Source organism: Akebia trifoliata, chromosome 3, assembly GCF_017979445.1.
Source record: "Akebia trifoliata isolate Shusen 1 chromosome 3, ASM1797944v1, whole genome shotgun sequence".
Taxonomy (NCBI): domain Eukaryota; kingdom Viridiplantae; phylum Streptophyta; class Magnoliopsida; order Ranunculales; family Lardizabalaceae; genus Akebia; species Akebia trifoliata.
The window spans coordinates 39,858,375-39,877,811 of record NC_141377.1 but is presented as its reverse complement, the minus strand read 5'-3'; the positions used below and the strand labels follow the sequence as shown (position 1 = coordinate 39,877,811).

Genomic DNA, 19,437 nt, shown 5'->3' with positions numbered 1-19,437 from the left:
TTTTGCTGAATTTCATGTTTTGCTGAATTTTATGTATGTTTAACTGAAAATTTTACAATCCGTATGTGTTTAATCCGAAGAAATGGGTTCGAATGGCAATTCCTATGTAATCAATTAGCCAATCCCATGTAATTTTCATTTTGAAAATAATCCAACTACTCTCTTTAATTTTCTCATTCATTTGATATTTGTTTGGAGCATATCATCCACTGGGGTATGCAATTCATGGGCAAGTCATGTAATCTGTATTCTAGTACACCATTTATGCATAATCTGATAAGTAAAATCAAGGAAATCAGTTAATGTTAGAGACTGAAAATTCACTCAGTCTATTTTCTGTGTTCAGTTATGAGAAATGTTGCCTCCATTCTCCATAAATGGTACAAGCCAAAAGGCTTGCACCCAAGACAAGCTCTATTAACTACACATTGCGTTCTTTCTCTTCAAACAACTTACCTTGATCGATGATTTAGGGTAATTTGAACATGGGATGAGATAATTCATAATGCTCATCTGTATTAGCAGTTCTTTAAGAAAGCCATGCTACGTATAATGTTACTGCCCGCTACCAAGCCAGGATTGAACTTCTCCAAGTATCTCAAAATGGTTAACCAAGCCCCTCCAAAATATCATAAATCGTCTCTCCAAAGAAAAACCTTGTTTTTATATATTTTTTCTACTCTTTCTTGAGAAATATTAGTCTTGCGTTTGGAAATAATAATTGTAGATTTGAGGAAGAATTTAAAATATTACCTAACTTACGAGATTCGCCTGAACCTTCAAATTACAAAGAAGTCTTATTTTTAATAAGTAATAATATTAATCAAGAATTATTTGATAATAGGCAATGGAGGGTATGAAATAAATAGAGTGGCAACAACGGTATTCTAGCTGGAAAAAAAAAAAGAAATTAAATTTCTTTACAAGGATGTGTTTATTCATTTAAATTCTTTATTATTATTCTTATTTAGGCCTTCTAATCTCAATGTGGGAGAGTAAATTGGTGATTATTTTTTGTATGGGTTCTTCCAAAAGGCAAAGTTGATGGGGATGAGACCTAGACCTGCACTGCAATATGCATGCCAAAGCAGAAAGACTGACTTAGATGTTGGATATGGTTTTCGGACTGTTTGTGTCAACTCCAACAAACCCACCAACTCCTTGTGCCTTTAGTGTTTCGCCCTGCTTGCATCAACTCTAGCAAACCCAACTACTCCCGTGCCTATCAGCATTTCGCCCTGTTTGCATCAACTCTAGCAAATCCAACAACTCCCGTGCCTTTCAGTATTTTGCCGTGTTTGTAGGGGCCCTCAAGTTGGTGTTTGTGTGGGCGAAAATGACCCAAATGTAATTCACTTTTAGATCCTTGCCACTTTTTTTAGCTGCTTTGTTTATTGCTTGTCTCCTTTAATGGTGTTTTTTTTATTTTCATTGCTACATTTATATTTTTTGGGTGGCTATACCTTTGCTTCAGTAGTTGTAATATTTCATTTAACTGTCTCTATTTTTCTTTGTTTTCATATTATCTTTGTCAAGTGATTGGGATATTTCGATGGAAATAAAAATTCCATATGCTTGTGGCGAAGGAATTTGTCAAGTATTCATTTCTGGAACTTCAAGAAATCCTAATCGTCATTATCTTAAATGTCCAAATGCGGTAAGTTTTAATTATTTAACATACGTTTTGGTAAGAAATTATTGAAAACTTTATGAATTCTTTTATTTGTCTCTTCTAGGTTGGAAATGACAATGGTTGTGGATATTGGATTTGGATGGATAAACTAAAATGGTGTAGATGTGGGTGTGGACCTTGCAAATTATTAACCACCACATCAAATAAAAATGGCAATAAAGGGAAAATTTTTTATTGTTGTCCTAAATCAACTGTAAGTGTTTTTTTTTTTTTTTCCTACTGAATCAACATTGTAGTTTATAGTGATTTTTATCTCAAATTATATCTTATGTGAATTCTTTTTTCAGTCAGAAAAAAATGGTTGCGGTTTCTTCATGTGGGATGAGGAGTTGAAGACTAATGCATCAACAAACGTAGAGGTGGGTGAAGAAATTACAAATGGGAAAAAAAAATTGATCGAAGACCTTTGTGAGAATATTGTAAATCTTTGTAATAATTTAAAAGAAAATTTAGATAAATTAAAAATTGAGGATTAGAATGGACGCTTAATTTGTATTTTCTGTATGTATCCATCCTTGTAATATAAACTAAATTTTCAAGAACATTAGAATGTGTAGTGATTGCCATAAGACTGCTAAGCTCGTCTCTGTGATATACGGACGTGAAATTTATCTGTATGATTCGAAATGTTTCCACCATTTCAAAAATGGGCAGTGTTCCTGTAGGGATTATTTGTGAGTATGAACAAGACATTTATGTATTTTTAAATATCTTGTGTGAACTTCGCTACAATGGGATTGTCCTACCAGAATGAATAGATGTGATAACTGTTACATATGTGTGCATGTGCATGCATTCATTTTGTACATAAGTCCTTATCTGGAAGCAGCAATGCATGCAATTATGCTGCGGCAATGATGGGTGCTGCCATTGAGATTGAGGCATCATAAAAAGCTAAAACTAAAGGAGGCTAATTTTTTCTTTATGTTTCTTAAAGCGAAATAGGTCTCCTTTATTTGTCTATCATACTTGAGAGTGAGGATGTCTGGGAAATAAAACCCTTAAGGATGGATGGATGAAGATGAGTATTAAGACTAAAAAGTTCCTAGTGTATTATGTGATTTCCATTTAAGAAAAAAAGAAAAAAAGCTTGCCCACAGTTTCCTGACTAGATTTGTTCAACAAATGCTTAAATTAATATCACTGTCACAGTACACTGAAAGAGTTTGAATTTATATTCTGAGTAACTATACATTTCTTTCTACTATGTAGATATAACTAATTAATCAAGGTTCAGAAGGGGGACACCACAAAAAACCCACTTAAGAAACTTGTTCCACAATCACAGTGAGTGCATAATTCTCAAAATCCCAGATACCCAGACTAACATAACCCAGAAGACACCAAGCCAGCTATGATGTTGCCTGACCACCCTCGAAGAAGAACTAATATCACTGATCCCAACAAGAAACCTACAGTCACCAATCGAAGGGTCAAGGAAAGTGATCATCCCAAGCCCATCAAAATCACAGCTCTGCGACTCCTGTTTCTGCAGCTGATAATAACTGTTGAAGGCGTATGAGATATTCCCCTTCGCCCCAATTTCATTGCATGATCCCCCATAGGAGTGTTGTGCAATCTGCAACACTGCAAACCAGTTTGATATGGTTGGTCACACCAGAGAGATCCCTGGATGGGTCTGCCACACACCACCTTGATGGAAGATACTGGTCTTAGAGGTGTTCCTTTGTTACTCAAGACATGATTTATGAGGCCTTGATTGAAGGCCCTTGCAGCAGTAAGGTTCGGGCTGGAGACGCCATCAGGGCCAACCCACCTCACCGATGACAATGGGCATCTGACCATATCCCATTTTGTTGAGAGCAGCAACTAATGTGTCCAAATTCCCATCAAATGCATTGTAGTAGACATTTTGGCCATCTGTAACAGAATGAGATGTCCCGTCAAAAAATGCGTAGTCTTGTGGGAAACGAGACAGATTATCTATCATGTAAAACCATCTGCAAATACCAACCCCATACCTCCAAAGTGATGACGCTGCGAAAATGTCTTTCCTCTTGCTTTTTGGTGTATCCAAGCTGCAAGATTAGGTTACATCATAATGGATAACATGCAAATAAATAAGGCAGCAGTACTAGTATTAATTTCAGCAAGAATTCATATGGCCATAATGTAAATGCAGTTTGGGTCAGTTGTGATATTATATCACCAACCTTGCCATTTTTCTCATTTAAAACAAACCATCTCCTGCTCCAGCCATTAGTTTTTGCACTTTTCTTCAACATACAAATACAGATCCAATGTTAATGGAAAGGAAGTTAATGAAGGCCTAAAAAAAGTACAATGAAACTTCAGTAACATCTCCTAGTTCAACCTGCACTACTTAAGGTTCATAGATAAATAGACAGATATGACTAGGTAAATTTGGGAGGAACCGGATTTGTGTTGCCCTTCTACTAGTAGAAGGGCAAGAGCAGCATATCCTTCGCACATGCCATCCACTAGTTACATGTAATGCCAAGCAACATAATATCCACACAGTACTCGAACCTGCTACTATTATCTCGCCACCAGGCCCAGCAGTCTTACTCACATCAGCAGCGCCAAATTGACTTGATGGGCACACCCAAGGGAAACTGGAACATATGAGAGATCAGAATATTTGTTATAGTCTTACTCACATCAACTAAAGAAAGAAAGAAAGAAATCAGAATATTTGTTCAGTGAAGTTGTTATAGTCTGACTCACATTAATGAAGATCCACGTTTGTCAGTGGTGAACTAGAATTGCATATGAGCAATCCACCAAAATTCCAAGTCACAAACAGACCATCCTCGACATCAAACTCAAAACTCAAAACTCCAAACAAGTGTATAAGGACAGGCAGAACAACACCAATCTGAAAAGGACATCTCATCTATGTAACTCTTTTGAAGGCTTGCACTAGATCACCCATCACCATCCTACCTCCACACCATGTCTGCACATATCCAATGGGCAGGTAGACCAATTATTGGATCACTTACCTGCATATTTGTAATTCCAAACAACAGAAGTATCACGATGCTCAACATAAGATTATGTGAATCATGACACAACTTAAAAGATAATGAGGTTAAAATACCATGCCTTTCTGAATAGGGTAGCAGAGTCCACTGTTAGAATCTTCCCCATATTGCAGTTGGGATGATTTAAGGGTAGTTCAAAGGAAGAAATCAGATACCATCGAACTGTAATTCAAAGGATAGTTGTTATAGTCTAACTCACATCAACTAAAGAAAGAAATCAGAATATTTATTCAGTGAAGTTGTTATAGTCTTACTCACATTAATGAAGATCCACGTTTGTTAGTGGTGAATTAGAATTGCATATGAACAATTCACCAAAATTCCAAGTCACAAACAGACCATCCTTGACATCAAACTCAAAACTCCAAACAAGTGTGTAAGGACAGGCAGAACAACACCAATCTGAAAAAGGACATCAGTCCCCAACACCATATCTTCACATATCTACACATATCCAATGGGCAGGCATAAGAGCTTCACATCCTCCCATGGCACGCATCAGTCCCCAACAACCTAGATTTATTTGAAACTAATTAATAAAGTAATGTACTTGAAACTTACTAATAACCTATATTGATTTGAAAGTGTGAATCAAACTTAATGATGTGAAAAATCAAGTTTTCCTTCAAACGTAATACAACCTTCTAAGATGTATATTAATCAAAAATCACAAAGAAATTAAGTGAAAGTGTGCTCGGACTACCACAAAATAAATTTTTGATCAGAATATTGTAACTCATCAATTGTGTATCAAAGCGAGCAGCTAAATGAAATATGGCAAGTAAGTAGAATGTAAAAAATAACACATAACATCACCCAACATACAGACATCTATGTCACAAACATACCCTCATTCCAAAGGAAAGGTCTCGTGATCGTTCTCCATGTCTTTGCCAAGTTCTTGTATATCATCAATTTCTGAGGAAAAATTCATAAATAAATAAATAAGGTATTAGTTATAATTTATTCAATTTAAATACATTAAATTTCATTAGTTTATAAAGGTAATTATAATTACCTTGAGTGCAACATTTTTTCTTTCTATTTGGATTCATAGGACATATTCGCTTATCGTGTCCAAGTTTATGACAGAATGCACATTTTCTTTTCTTCCTTTGTTGGCTCAACTCAATATTGCTTTTCAGCCTACCCGTAGTATCAACCTTTTCTTTTCCCTTTTCATCCTTCTTTCTACCCTTTGTTTGCGTGATATTCGGGTCCAAAAGTAACGGAGATAGGTCACATTTTTCTTTTTCATTTGCCTCTTCATTCGGTTGAGCAACAGTTTCTACCATTTCTTCCATTTGAATTGCATTAATTTGTTTCGACAAATCATTTATGGCATTCGTGAAAAATGTGTATGCTTTCATTGAAGATGATGCATAACTGGCTAATGTAGTAGCCTGTTTACACATATTGCCATATCTCAAGGCTTCTGACGGTTCATTCCCATCGATTGTTTCTTGTATATCCATCATCCTAAATTTATTAGCCCCTTGTCTCCATCTCTCTATAATAAAGTGTGATGGTATAACATCAATGTCAAGGTGTGTGAACACCTTTAAAAAATGCCGACAAATAATTCTAAGAAACACAAATTTTTTGCACCCGCATGTACCCTCATAGGTATCCACATTTATTTTCAAAATAAAGTCATCAGGCTCGCCAAACTTTGTTTACACAAAAAATGTTTGAATTCCTTCTTCCATCTCCCTTCTTTCAACTTTATATCGGAAAACTTGGACCCATTCTTCCTTTAATTTTTCAAATATACTTCTTGTATAAACTGTTGCTGCATGTTTCAAAAGCAAGTCGTTGTCATTCACACATCGAAACTTGTGCTCTGTCTCATAATCTTCATCACTCTCCTTTTTTAAAATATTCTTCAAAGCTTCTTCATACTTCACAACAAATTCTTTGAGATTTGTTGTCGAATTAACAAATCCATCAAAAAATGCATTGATGCTCTCGCTACGCCCAGTGGTATTCATACCAGCAAAAAAAGTGTTTCGATTATACGTAGGCACCCAAGATTCCCGTATTTCAAACAAGTGTTGCAACCATTCATTTTCTTCTAATCCATTTTTTTGAATCACGTTATGCCACTGTTTTTCGAACTCTTCCCCAGTGTATGTCGACCAAATACATTTTTCAATATTACTTCTGAAAGAAGAATTTTCAAAGTACTTATGGGACAACTTCTCCGCAAACTTCTTCCGAATGTGTCAAATACATAGACGATGACGGGTTTTGGGGAAAACTTTGGCAATTGCATTCCTCATTGCCAAATCCTGATCTGTGATTATTGAAATTGGATGTTTTCCTCTCATAGCTTTAAGCCAAATCTCGAACAACCATACAAAAGTAGTCTCTGTCTCATCTCCTAGAAGAGCGCATCCAAATTGGATAGACTGAAAATGATGATTTACTCCAGTAAATGGGGCGAACGGCATCTTGTACTTATTTGTCCTATAAGTTGTGTCAAATGTCACCACATCACCGAAATATTCATATGACAATCTTGACCTCGCATCCACCCAAAAAAAATTAATTGCTCTCCCAACTTCATCGCATTGTATCCCATAGAAAAAATTCGGATTTTCATTTTGTTTTTCAATGAAGTACTCGAGTACACTTTGTGCATCGCCTCTTTCCAAATCCTGTCGCCTTACATTTTGAAGGTGATTGTAACAATCTCTACCATCAAAACCGATCATATCTCCGTGAAGAATTGATGAAACTTTATTAATTTGAAGGTTTTGATTACGGAATGTTTCTGTTAGATCCTTGGCTACACTCGGCATATTTCGATTCGACTTCATTTTCATTCTCCTCGATGGAGTGACAATCTTGTGATTATGATTATCGTTGAAAAGCGACACTTTCCATTTTACACTAAATTGGTCGAATACAATGCGCATGTATGCTTCACATCCACATTTAAAAGTGGAACAACTTCTTCTTGCAACTTTCTTCTTCCCCATTTCATTCTCATCTGTCATCACATCTTCTTTTATCCTCGATGAATATTTGCCTTCATGTATGCAGACATATGTTATCCCAGTCACCGCATTTGAACCTCGTATTGTCCTTGAACTACTTCGTACACGAATGCAAAATCCTTCCTGACGTCCGTATTCTTCGTAGTATTTTTTTGCTTCCTCATTTGAATTAAAAATCATCCCAACATATGGGGCATTTAACTTACAAACATCTTTGCTAGGACTAAGGCAATCAACAGGTTCCCCACTATCTACTTCCATGATCGAAGATGATCCCACATTTTCATTCATACGTACACTCCCACACTTGTCAATGTCAATCGTATCCATGAAGAATTATCTAAAACAAATTAACAAATTAACAAATTAATTACATAAAAATCAGCATAGATTAAACAAATAAAAAGTGGCATTCGTATTGTAAAACTTTTATAAAGTTTTGAAAATCATAAAGGCACACAAGAATGTATTGTTACATGTATAAGCATATGAGAATCTTATAGCACAAAAGCATCCTCTCTACATGTCTGTATAAGAACACCTTCTCAACCTTAATAAGTAAAAGTTAGGGTGCCAATAGCAGTTTTCAAATATAAACACATTTTCTTCCTTAAAAATATCCTAATCATAACATCAAATCCTTAAAAACTCAACCCTTACTAAGTAGTTAACAACAACAATAGTAAATAGCACAAGAGAGAACTTTATAAATTCCTTTGCAAAATCACTTTCCTTTGCAATTCTGAAGTAGATCCCATTCTCAAATTTTGCTGACTTCATTTTTCTAAGAAAAATTGCATCGTTTTAAGTAAGATGGATTTAAATGCTTACTTGTGATGGCAAATTGACCTTAATTTTTTTTCTACCCTCAAAAGTTCTTGAATCTCCTAAACTGGACATAAGATATGTAAGCATGTATACATACGTCCCCTTTGATCTATATGCTTCTTGGGCCCATGTCTCTATTAGGGTATGCATCTTCATATATTTTGTTACTACTTCCATCTTGCCTTTTTAGATCCCTTAGCTAGTACCAAAGCCCTCCTATGTACATGTCCAAACCATCTCAAACAACCTTATTTTATCTCCTAATATTATATCCAGCAAGTAGGCTTGCAAGGATAAGAAGTACGACTTGAAGCTATTTTCATTCCATATTCGAAGTTGCGATCGGATCTATTTATCAAAAAGAATTGATTCAATACATTTTTTATGTACCCATAGGTGTTATATGGGATTTGAATCAGATTTGGGATCAATCTATATTTGATTGACTGCCTTCATTATGTTGTTGCTAGCAAATATCATTTTTTTTTTTTTTTAGTTTTGGGTCTTCCAAAGAAGGGAGCTAAATGAGAGTAGAATTGATGTAAAATGAGGATAGAAATTGGTTAAAGTGTTGTATTCATGGGTGATAATGGGGTAATTATATAAAATAAAATAAAATAAAAAAGTTTTTGCCCAAAGGTTAACTTTGCCATGGGTGATGAAGGATTACCACAGATCATAACTTTGCACAAAATGTAGGCAAAAAATTACTCTATTTTATCAGTGAAACAAGCAACTTTCGAAACAAAATTATTCGATGATTCGTCATAATCGATACATAAAAAAGAAAAAGAAATGAAAAAAAAAAAATTAGGGTGATGGAAAAAAAAATTAATAAAGGGTTTACCTTAGGGTTTCTTTGGAGAGAAAGATCAACGAGTTAGAGAGAGAGATGAGGACGAAGCCGCAAACTTCGTCGGCGCCGTCGCAAACGAAGAGGAAGGAAGATGGTTGTCGTCGTTAGCAGACGAAGTCGAAAAAAAAAACAAATCTATTTGAATCGATCTGACCTCGTTGCGTCTTCGTTTTTGGGTGATTCGAAGATCTGTTAGAATCGTCGCGAGTAGATGGAGGCGTTGGCAGATCGAAGAGTGAAATGAAGAAGACGCAGATCTGAGTCGGAGAAGAAGAACGAAGAAGAGTTCGATCTGTTCTGTTAAGAGAGGGATTTGGGTTTTTTTGTTTACGGGGAGGTTATTGCAAATAACGAAATTCGTTATTTTCAAATAAACAGAAGATCTGGACCGCTGATCTGCGCCAAATCCGACGACTGAGTCGATTTGTCGCGATGTGAGTTGAAATGGTTGTCGTGCGAACGCGACCCATATATATATAGGTAGCGTTCAATGGCCAACAGTTTGGCAAACACATTTTTCAAAACATGGGTTAGAGGTCTTGGAATGGGCTAATTTTTGGTGAGGATGATCTCTACGGTGAGGAGATCATCATCACCAAAAATCAGCCCATTCCAAAACTTCTAACCCCATCAAAAATGGTTTACAAAAAATGGACGGTTCACGATTTTTCAACTTGTAAACTGGGGCTAAAAGTTTTGGAATGAGCTGATTTTTTGTGAGGATGATCTCCTCACCGTAGAGGTCATCCTCACCAAAAATCAGCCCATTCCAAGACCTCTAACCCATGTTTTGAAAAAGTGTTTGCCAAACTGTTGGCCATTGAACGGGACCCTATATATATAATTATTATTATTATGAATTATTTTAAGAGTTAGAAAATAGATTAATGATCTTTTATAGATAAACTAATGATTTTTTATGGATAGATTAGTGATTTATTTTATGAAAATTTATGTTTATTATATATTTATGTTTTCATTAAAAATGTTAGTAACAATTTATAGAATATTAGCAACCCATAGAATCAAACCGAACCAAACCGACTTTAGTTCGATTTGGATTGGTTCGGTTCGATTTGGATTGGTTTGGTTCAAATAAAATTTGATTATGTTCTAATTCTTATTAAGTGGAACTGACCTATGTTGGTTCGGTTCCAATCTAACCTCGAATAGAACCAAGTTTCACCCTTACTATTAACACGTAGTCGTCACAAGTTCTCAATTGTGTCATTCAACGGTCTAGATCTTGAAACATGTAAGGATAGGGACTGAGTAAAAATGCTGAAATTATATTTATATTTATTTAATAAAGGGAAAATACTAAAATGGCTATCTGGACATTGCGTTGGACACTGAGCTGACGTAGATGTACGCATGTAACCCTAAATCGTTTTCCTCAATGCAGTGGATAATCATTCTTAAGACAACTAACATTAAAAATGAGTAAGAATGTTGATTGTAACTCAACCTGACTAGATAACTCAAAGAGTCATGCTGGAGTAACATTGAAATTGACATCGTTTGGGACATGGGTGTGGATAGAACCATAGATGCTTCCCACTTGTATCTCTATGAAAAATACCTATGGTTCTATAAACACATCCACATCAACCATGTCTGAAACAATGTCAATTTCAATGTTCAGCATTTTCCCAACTCAAAAACTCATCCATGCGGCATGTGCAAAAGAACCCCAATTGTATATCCCATGGCAAAAAATCCATGGTTCTTTGCACATGTCACGTCGTTGAGTTATCCTGTTAGGTTGAGATACAAAATCAGCACACAATGAGTAATGGTAGTGTGAATACTACATTGACATGGTATGGTTATGTGAAGCAACGTAGTTGGAAGTCACTTTAGCATTTTTCTTTAAAAATATCTTAAGTCTTGATAATATGACTCGCGCAAGTGGCATACTCAAATGACTCTATGACATGGACAAGTTTGGGAACCATAGATCTCTACGCCTCAGGATACATGTACATCTCAGGATGCATTTTTTATGGGGAAGTGCAATCTTGTATCCTAAGGCGTTTAGATATACGATACCCAAACTTGTCACGTCATGGTATCATTTTAGTACGCCACCTAGTGAGTCATATTATCAGGACTCAAATATCTTTGGTTAAAAAATAAAGCATTTTAGTATGAGTCATTATAATTTGACTCCCCCACGTGACATACTTAAAATACTCTCATGACATGGCATATGCTAGAACCATAGATTTTTGCCTTGGGATACACATATGCACATCCCAATAATATATGTGCACTTGTGTATCCTGAGGCAAAAAGATCTATGGTTCTAGCACGTGCCACGCGAAAAGAGTATTTTGAGTATGCCACCTCATGTCAGAAAATCATTACTCTTTTAGTATTGGTGTGGTAGGATGTTATAAGGATTTTTAACATAAATTTTTTAGAAATACTAGGTAATTACAAAAATGGATCACTTTTAAAGTAGGGTTTTGTTAATGTTTGCCCTAAGGGCACACTTTGGGATTAGGCTTATGAAGGCATTTTGGTAATAAAAGATTTTTCAAGGACAATTTCGGTCCAAAATCCAATTTTCAAAGTGTATTTATTGCACTTTTGACGTGTATATTTAGGGCGCATGTTAACAAGACCATTTAAAGTAATACATATAATAGGGTTAGTGTGTTGACCATAATACTCTCATGTATAATTTTCTTTAGGGTGGGCATATTTGCACCCGTATTTTGAGGTAAGTTCACCCACTAAGTAATCGGAACAAAATAGAGAGTGTGTTTATTTATCATTACGATTTAGGATTCATTGGAACTCCCAACAAGCCTCGGGCTTTGAGGAACGATAACCAATGCTCTACAACGTCAAATGTAGAGGTGGCTATGGGTCAAGTTGCGTCATTTTCGGGTCGTATTGAGGTAGGGGTATTCTGAAATTTTGCCCAAATCAAATCCGACCAATTTAATAGTCATGTCAAAAACTTAAATCTGAATTCTACACATTTATTAAATAGATATTCTAACTCAACTAACTTATTCAATAAAATTATAATCTCAAGGTAAAAAATAAGTTTCATATCCACCACCAAAAATAAAGTCACCCAACCATAAATCAATATCTACCAACATAAATTAAGTATTTTTCGGACAAAGAAAATAAAGTTCTTAGAATTTTGTCCTCTACATCCATGTGGCATCGGATCATGTTTTTAGATGCCACAGGGTAATGAAGTCAAGGACTTTTCATGCTTAGCAAATTAAAAAAAAAAAAAAGCAAGAACTATTCTTATTAATTTAGCAGAGCAAGTGTTTTTCTTCCCCAAACTAAAATCTTAATAATTAATTACTTGAAAATATTCTAAACTGCCCTTTATATATAAAATTTGAATTAAAAAAAACTTGTATTATGAGAGTTTTACTAAATTATTTTAAAATTTTTAAAAATCCTTAAATAATTATTCATAAAAGAAAGTTTGTAAAATAAGTAAAATTGAAATAACATGAACTAGGAATTTAAATGCTCATTGGGCACCCCACCTTGGTACCTTCTTCCTCTTCTTTCTCAATCTTCTTCTTCTTCAAGTTTGGCTTATGGAAATGTAAGAAATGAATTGGATAGAATTTTGGAAGAGCTGGGAGTTTTGATAAGAAATTTGGACAGAATTTTAAAGCTCTAGACTTCTTTCTCTTCCTTATTGGGAGGATTTCCTATTTATAGGATTTTGAGAGACCATTAGGGATAATTTTATCCTAAATCTCCAAATCTTCAATATTTTCATAAAAATCTCAATAGAATACCACAATTAACTCTCCTCTCTTAGCCTTGATAGCCTTTCACTCATCCATGGATTTAATCAATCAAAATGATCAATGGGTAGGATGGTAAAAAACAACTAATTTCTAGAGAGTTCTTGAGGAGGGTCAAAGTTGTCTTACGTCTTAGACTTTGAGTCAATTGTAAAATAATCAAGCCAAATAACAAATAAATTGGTGCTTAGATTTTGGATATTCTAGACTTTTTATTTATTTGGGCTTCTAACAACCTAGGTATAAGAGTATTTTCGCACACAAGATTCTAGAAACTTCTTAAGGATGGGCAAAATTGTTTTAGCCTCTTAAATTTTGTAAATTTACATTGAATCATCTTTGAACGATGATTAAGGTTGAGGGCACTAAGATAAATTACTCTTAATAAGACTCAACAAATTAAGGTTAGAGGAGTAATTCTACCTAAGTGGTTACCAAAGGTGACTTGAAGGCAATGGTAGAAAAAATGAGAAATTTACAAAAGAACCTTGGTAGGAAAATTAAAGTGGATTAATGCATAGGTATTGAAGTAATTGAGAGGGATTTTCTTAGAGAATAAGCCATTAAGAGATGGGTTATTTCCCCAATCAAATCTGTAAACACATAGGTTCTAACAAACTCAACCGAATGAGCCTTGGGTGAAATGTTGGAATGTTGATTTTGCCTGACTCGATAACCAACTCAAGGTTTTGTTAACAAATGCACTAGGCGGTGGGTGTCTCATGACCCTAAGGAAAATTCCTTCAAGCCATGGGTTACCCATGACCTGGCTTAAATAAACTTTGAAATTTGTTTTGAAAAGTTGGGTTCCACTAAAGTAGGCCCCACTCAATCCAATTCGGAGATTGCACTAGATTTTTTTTACTGAATTTCAAGAGCTTTCGGGCTCGGTTCGAATAAATTGGGGTGTCTAAAATATTCTTAAATTTTGAACATTTAAATGTTTTTTTTTTTCAATGTTTCATTAAAAAAAAAATGACGAATGAAGTTGAGATTCTAAATTTTTTTTTTATTACTTCGTAACTTTTTATTTGCAACTCTAATGTATGCATTTTGGATATTTCGAGGAGATTTACCAAGTATCGAGGTCAAAAAAAGGAGGAAAAAATGAAAAATCTTATTCACATTACAGTGTCAAGTTCACCACTTTTATTATATAGTTCAACATTTTTATTGTCCAAATCACTACTTTTTATTGTCTAGTTCAGCATTTAATTACTTAGTGTCGAGTTCAACATTTTTTATTGTCTAATGTAACATTTAATCACTGTCGAGTTAGACAAATTTTTCATTAAAAAAAATGTTGAACTAATAGTAATTAAATATTGAACTAGACAATAAAAATAGGAGAACTTGACACTAAGTGGTGAGTTAGATAATAAAAATATTGAAATAGACAATAAAAAGTGGTAAATCGAGATTTTTCATTTTTTTATATTGCAAATAAAAAATTATAATATAATTATAAAAAAATAAGAATCTCAACTTTGTTCTTCATTTTTTTAATTATAAATTATCGTAATCAGTCAAAAAATACGTCTAAATATTCAAAATTAAGAGAATATCATTCTCCATTCGCCATTCATGATCAAAGATCGTCGGAAATGATCGCAATCACTATTGGAAAACCTAACTAAGTGAAGAAGAAGTGAAAATGGTAGTTTGGATATTTCAAAGACACTAAACAAGTAAGATGAGGTAAAAAAACTATTAAGAAAATAAAATTTTACTGAAGGTATGATTGATTGCACATAGAAAATAAGGTGAAAAATGAATTTTCATTGAAAATTATATTTTTCATGCGTTTTATTGCATTTTTCTATGAAAAAATATTTTTTACTTACATCTAAAAGTCCAACAAAAACTGAATTTTACTTTCTCGCTCATATGGGTAGGAAAGTGAAATTCACCTATATTTTCCATCAACAAATTAAAATTCTAACTGATCTCTTATTCTTCCCTACCAACACCACCATCACACTTAACCTCAGTCTTATCATCGTTGTTGTTGCATGTCTAACCACCTTATTTATCTTCTTCTTCTTCTCTCACCTCCATCACCATCACATCATCTCCTCTTCTTTTTCTTCCCTCACCTTCATCGTCGTCACCATGTCCTCACTTCCTCCTTTCTCTTCTTCGTCCTTTTCATTTTCTTCCCTCTTATTTTTTCAAAGTAACTTCAAACAATAGATTCAAGTTATTCATACTAATCATTTTTTCATTAATATTTTTACATTATTTTGATTTTCATGCAATCAAACACCTCCTGATAGATTATTAAGAGACCATCCAAAACTTAGGAACTATTTAGAAAAAAATCCCTCCACCTAGGTATTTTAAGTTCTTTTCCCCAAATAATTTTACATACCCACTTACCTTCCATTACTTTTATGTAGAAATTTGTTATGCCAATATACAAATAAATACAAAAATTCTCACAAAACCCATGTGTATTCAATGGCATTCCTAATTTACAAAAGTACCCTTGTTAGTTACAAAACTTTCATTGTATGCTTGACATGGCAAGCACTGAGAAATCTGTGAGCAAAAAACGACTCGCCATTATACTTAAGTGCAAGGGTGTCAGTCAAACCCAATTACCTAATGTACCAGGAATGGATTTGTTGATTTTAGGTCCATCATCACGGGCCTCCTCATTTTTTGCTCTATTGCAAGCAAAGATTTTAAGGATCCTATAAAATTAGAATCTAAAGAGATTGTGAAGTATTTAATTTTTTCTACTTTATTTAATAAGAACGTCCATTTATATCTAATGTTCCTTCTCAATTTTCAACTACAAACAATGACTTCATTTCAAGCTTTTTAATATTTTATTTTCAAATGTTTGATTTGCTTGAAGAGTCCATTGTGGATATCATTTATCAAATAAGGAATTAGAGATTAGTTCTTTCATTTTCTTTAAAAACTTAAGAAATAATTCTACATCCCATCTGTTACTTTACCTATGCATATTGGGTATTTGTAATATTTCCAACTTCCCATATCCAAAACCAATGTCCTATTTGATTATTGGTTCGGGATGTATGTGGAATCGAATTGAAACAAAATAGTTAACACCCCTACGTAAAGCTCGGTATACATCTCGCATTATCCCAAATGTAAAAATACTCGCAATTGTAGTTCATGAAAAATTATCATATACTACCCCATCATTACACTATTTGGTGTGCAGTGTGTATTTGGCTGAAGGAAGAGGGACCATCACAAACCAATCTCATGTAAAAATAGGTTTTATATAAAATATTTCAGCATTACTCATAAAAGCTGGTTTGCCCGAGAGGTTAAGGGGGAAGACTTAAGATCTTCTGCACATAAGTGCGCGTGGGTTCGAACCCCACAGCCAGCAAATGTAATATTTTTATTTTTCTTTCTAAATTTCAGCAAGCAATTTTTAATTTTTGTTTTCCAAACTGAAAATTGTGGCTCGTTTGATATTTTTTTTTTAAAAAAATTTCATTTTCCCACCTAAAAATTCTGGAGCCTCAATTTGAGGGGAAAAAAAATTCTTTCTAATAAAAATATGTTTTTTTTTTCTTCAAATAATGTTTTTTGGACTAACCATTCTTTGGAGAAGTGTTTATTTCATAAAAGATTTTATAGGGGTAGGTAGATACAATTTGTTTAAAAGAATTGGAGACCTAAAATTTTTTTAAATTCCTTTATATCAACAGAATCTGATCAGATTCCGTTATTTATTTTTTAAAGGAAAAAAAAAAACAAGATGAGAAAGTTAGGTCAATATTTAATTGACCACCGTACATGAAAATTTGGTTGGACCTTAAAATAAAATGCATTGTATTAAGATGCATGAGATACCATGTATCATTGTCAATGTATCTCATCACAAATGGAAGTATTTGATAATTAGAATCATTATATTAGATTAATTTTCATATATTGGTTGACATAATATCAATATACCTTATTAGGGTTAATGCAATTATCATCCAAAACTCTCAATAAAATTCGTATTTCCTCGTGATCTACTTTTTATCTATCAGAGATAAACTTCGAGGGGTATCCTCTTTTTTCACATGGTTTTCAGTGATTTGAAAATGAAAATAATAAATTGATGTATGCAAGAAATGTAAGTTACCTTGAAAGGGCTCCAGAGAAGAGACAACGAAAATCACATAAGATTAATAAGGACTTGGAGAGAAAAAAGGAGTCGGAGAGAAAATTGAATATGAAGAAAAATAAGATAAAAGCCCCCGTCACAAATTAGTGAGAAGGTAAATTGATGTACTTATATTAGATCAAGCGAATGTAAATGAAACATTCTCATTGCAACAATTATCAATGGTCATTAATGTTACTTACCTTGAGAAAGGTAATTGTAGGGGTACAAATTTAAAGGTAACCTCATATGTATACGTGTTGGATAAGAAAAATGGGTAAGAGGTCAGATTACAAGTTTTAGAAGGTGTTAGGTTCCGAACTCGTCCGATCAAGATGATTGATCTCTATTACGATCCAAAACTATCCTACGGTCAACGTGCAATGACTAGAGTCAACTTAGGGTCTAATCATTATCAATTTATGCTGAGTTTGCTAATGATTCTTACGACTAAAATTCTCCCGAATATTTAAATGATTCCTCGAATTGTGCACAAACGGGGAAAATGTGAAAAAATCCTAATTATATCCTATGATTAAAAGTCAATTAAAAATTCACATTTGCAAATATTTTCCAAATCAGTAAAAATGGGAATTATAAAAAAAATTCTAATTTGAAAATCGTGAAAACTACTAAATTGGCAAGTTATGAAGTTTCTACAATAGAAATTTGAAATTTTTTAAATTATAAATTTACGAATATATGATGAATTCCCAATTTAGAAATTTATAAAAATAAATTATCCAAAACAGTAAATTACAAAAAAACATGAAAATTTCAAATTAGAAAGTCATAAATCTTCATGAACATGAAATTTCTAAATAGAAAAGTGCAAAACTCCTAAATTGAAAAATTACCAAAAACGTGAAATTTCTATATTATAAATTTATGAATATGAATTTTTCCAAAATAGTAAATTATGAAATTTTCACATTAGAAAACTCCTAATATGAATTTTTCAAAATAAAAACTTATAAATATGAATTTTTCAAAATAGAAAATTTATAAATGTGAGTTTCCAAATTAGAAAATTACAAAGTTACAAACGTATGATGAATTACCAAATTGGAAATTGACAAAATAGTAATCCATATAAAATTTGAAAATTTTCATATTCATCCAATTCCTAAATTAAACAAGCGGGCACATGTGCATGACTCTTGATTTTCTAAAATAGTCATCATAGAAAAATATGCATATTCATCAAGTTAAAAATGCATTGTCGTATGGAATGATTTTTAAATCATCACAAAATCATATGAGATGATTATTCCTAACCACAAAATTCAAGCCATCATAAACTCATCATATAAATCAAATTGAGCATGATATTATGAAGTTATCGCAACAAAAACATAAATATTTGATAACTCTAGTATCATAAAAATATACAGAACTTCTACCCTCATAAGTCATACAAATCCAATTTGAGCACGATGATTGTAAGGTTGTAAAAAAACTATTCTCCTAACCCTATTAACGTGAAAAAGAGAAACATAATAAATAAATAAAAATGAATTTCTCCTATTGTGAATTGGTCTAAACATGATAAAATATTACATAGCCTTGTTAGCATAAAAAACTCCCCCCATGACAAATTCTATGATGATCATGATGCCAAAATTAATGTAAAATATCAATAAAGGACAGAAATAGCTATAGAAACACATGAAAATATAAAAAGACAAAAAAAAAAATTCACCATGAAGAATAAGGAGAGGAAGAAGAGAACGATAAAAAAATAACTTATTTATAGGATGAAATAGCAGCGAGTTCATTCCTTCAGATACGACCCGAGAGGCTTGCGAGTAGTTGTTGTGGTTGCTGGCTATGAGAGAAAAGAAAGAAGAATAAAGACGGATGTTATTGTGACTGTTGTTATGAGAAATGAAGGAAAAATGAAGACGTCGATGCTAGTTGTTGTTTGGTTGTGGCTGTAGGGCATTTGTGCTCGAGGTGTTGAATGAGGAAGAATAAGATCAGTTGCTATTTGTGGAGGATATTTCTCACTAGGAACTGAGGGGTGACACGTGGCACCTATGGATTCAAGTTTGGTATGGATATAGAAGGGTAAAATCAGTAGTGGGATCC

The 19,437-nt window shown here is 33.5% G+C and overlaps 2 protein-coding genes, 2 long non-coding RNA genes and 1 other non-coding gene across 5 annotated transcripts; 2 read left to right on the top strand and 3 right to left on the bottom strand.

Moving 5' to 3' along the window:
* Window positions 1-1,526: 1,526 nt before the first annotated feature.
* On the top strand, window positions 1,527-2,333 carry LOC147406911 (uncharacterized). Its single transcript, XR_015175801.1, has 3 exons — window positions 1,527-1,657; window positions 1,737-1,886; window positions 1,981-2,333. It is a non-coding gene; the product is annotated as an uncharacterized LOC147406911 (long non-coding RNA).
* Window positions 2,334-2,806: 473 nt separating this feature from the next.
* On the bottom strand, window positions 2,807-4,634 carry LOC147406910 (uncharacterized). The gene is made up of 5 exons (XR_015175800.1): window positions 4,403-4,634; window positions 4,205-4,290; window positions 3,868-3,930; window positions 3,676-3,732; window positions 2,807-3,574 (listed from the first exon to the last, which is right to left on the bottom strand). It is a non-coding gene; the product is annotated as an uncharacterized LOC147406910 (long non-coding RNA).
* A 1,764-nt stretch (window positions 4,635-6,398) lies between these two features.
* LOC147406909 (protein FAR1-RELATED SEQUENCE 5-like) lies at window positions 6,399-6,713 on the bottom strand. The gene has a single exon (XM_086432575.1). The coding sequence runs from the start codon at window positions 6,711-6,713 to the stop codon at window positions 6,399-6,401; it is 315 nt and encodes a 104-aa protein (XP_086288701.1).
* A 234-nt stretch (window positions 6,714-6,947) lies between these two features.
* On the bottom strand, window positions 6,948-8,054 carry LOC147406908 (protein FAR1-RELATED SEQUENCE 5-like). The gene has a single exon (XM_086432574.1). It carries the CDS (start codon window positions 8,052-8,054, stop codon window positions 6,948-6,950), a length of 1,107 nt encoding a protein of 368 aa, XP_086288700.1.
* Window positions 8,055-16,492: 8,438 nt separating this feature from the next.
* On the top strand, window positions 16,493-16,575 carry TRNAL-UAA (transfer RNA leucine (anticodon UAA)). The gene has a single exon. It is a non-coding gene; the product is annotated as a tRNA-Leu (tRNA).
* Window positions 16,576-19,437: the final 2,862 nt, after the last annotated feature.

Bases quoted from the DNA above. Each gene is read 5' to 3' on its own strand.
- LOC147406908 (XM_086432574.1), bottom strand. From the start codon at position 8,054: ATGGATACGATTGACATTGACAAGTGTGGGAGTGTACGTATGAATGAA.
- LOC147406909 (XM_086432575.1), bottom strand. From the start codon at position 6,713: ATGAATACCACTGGGCGTAGCGAGAGCATCAATGCATTTTTTGATGGA.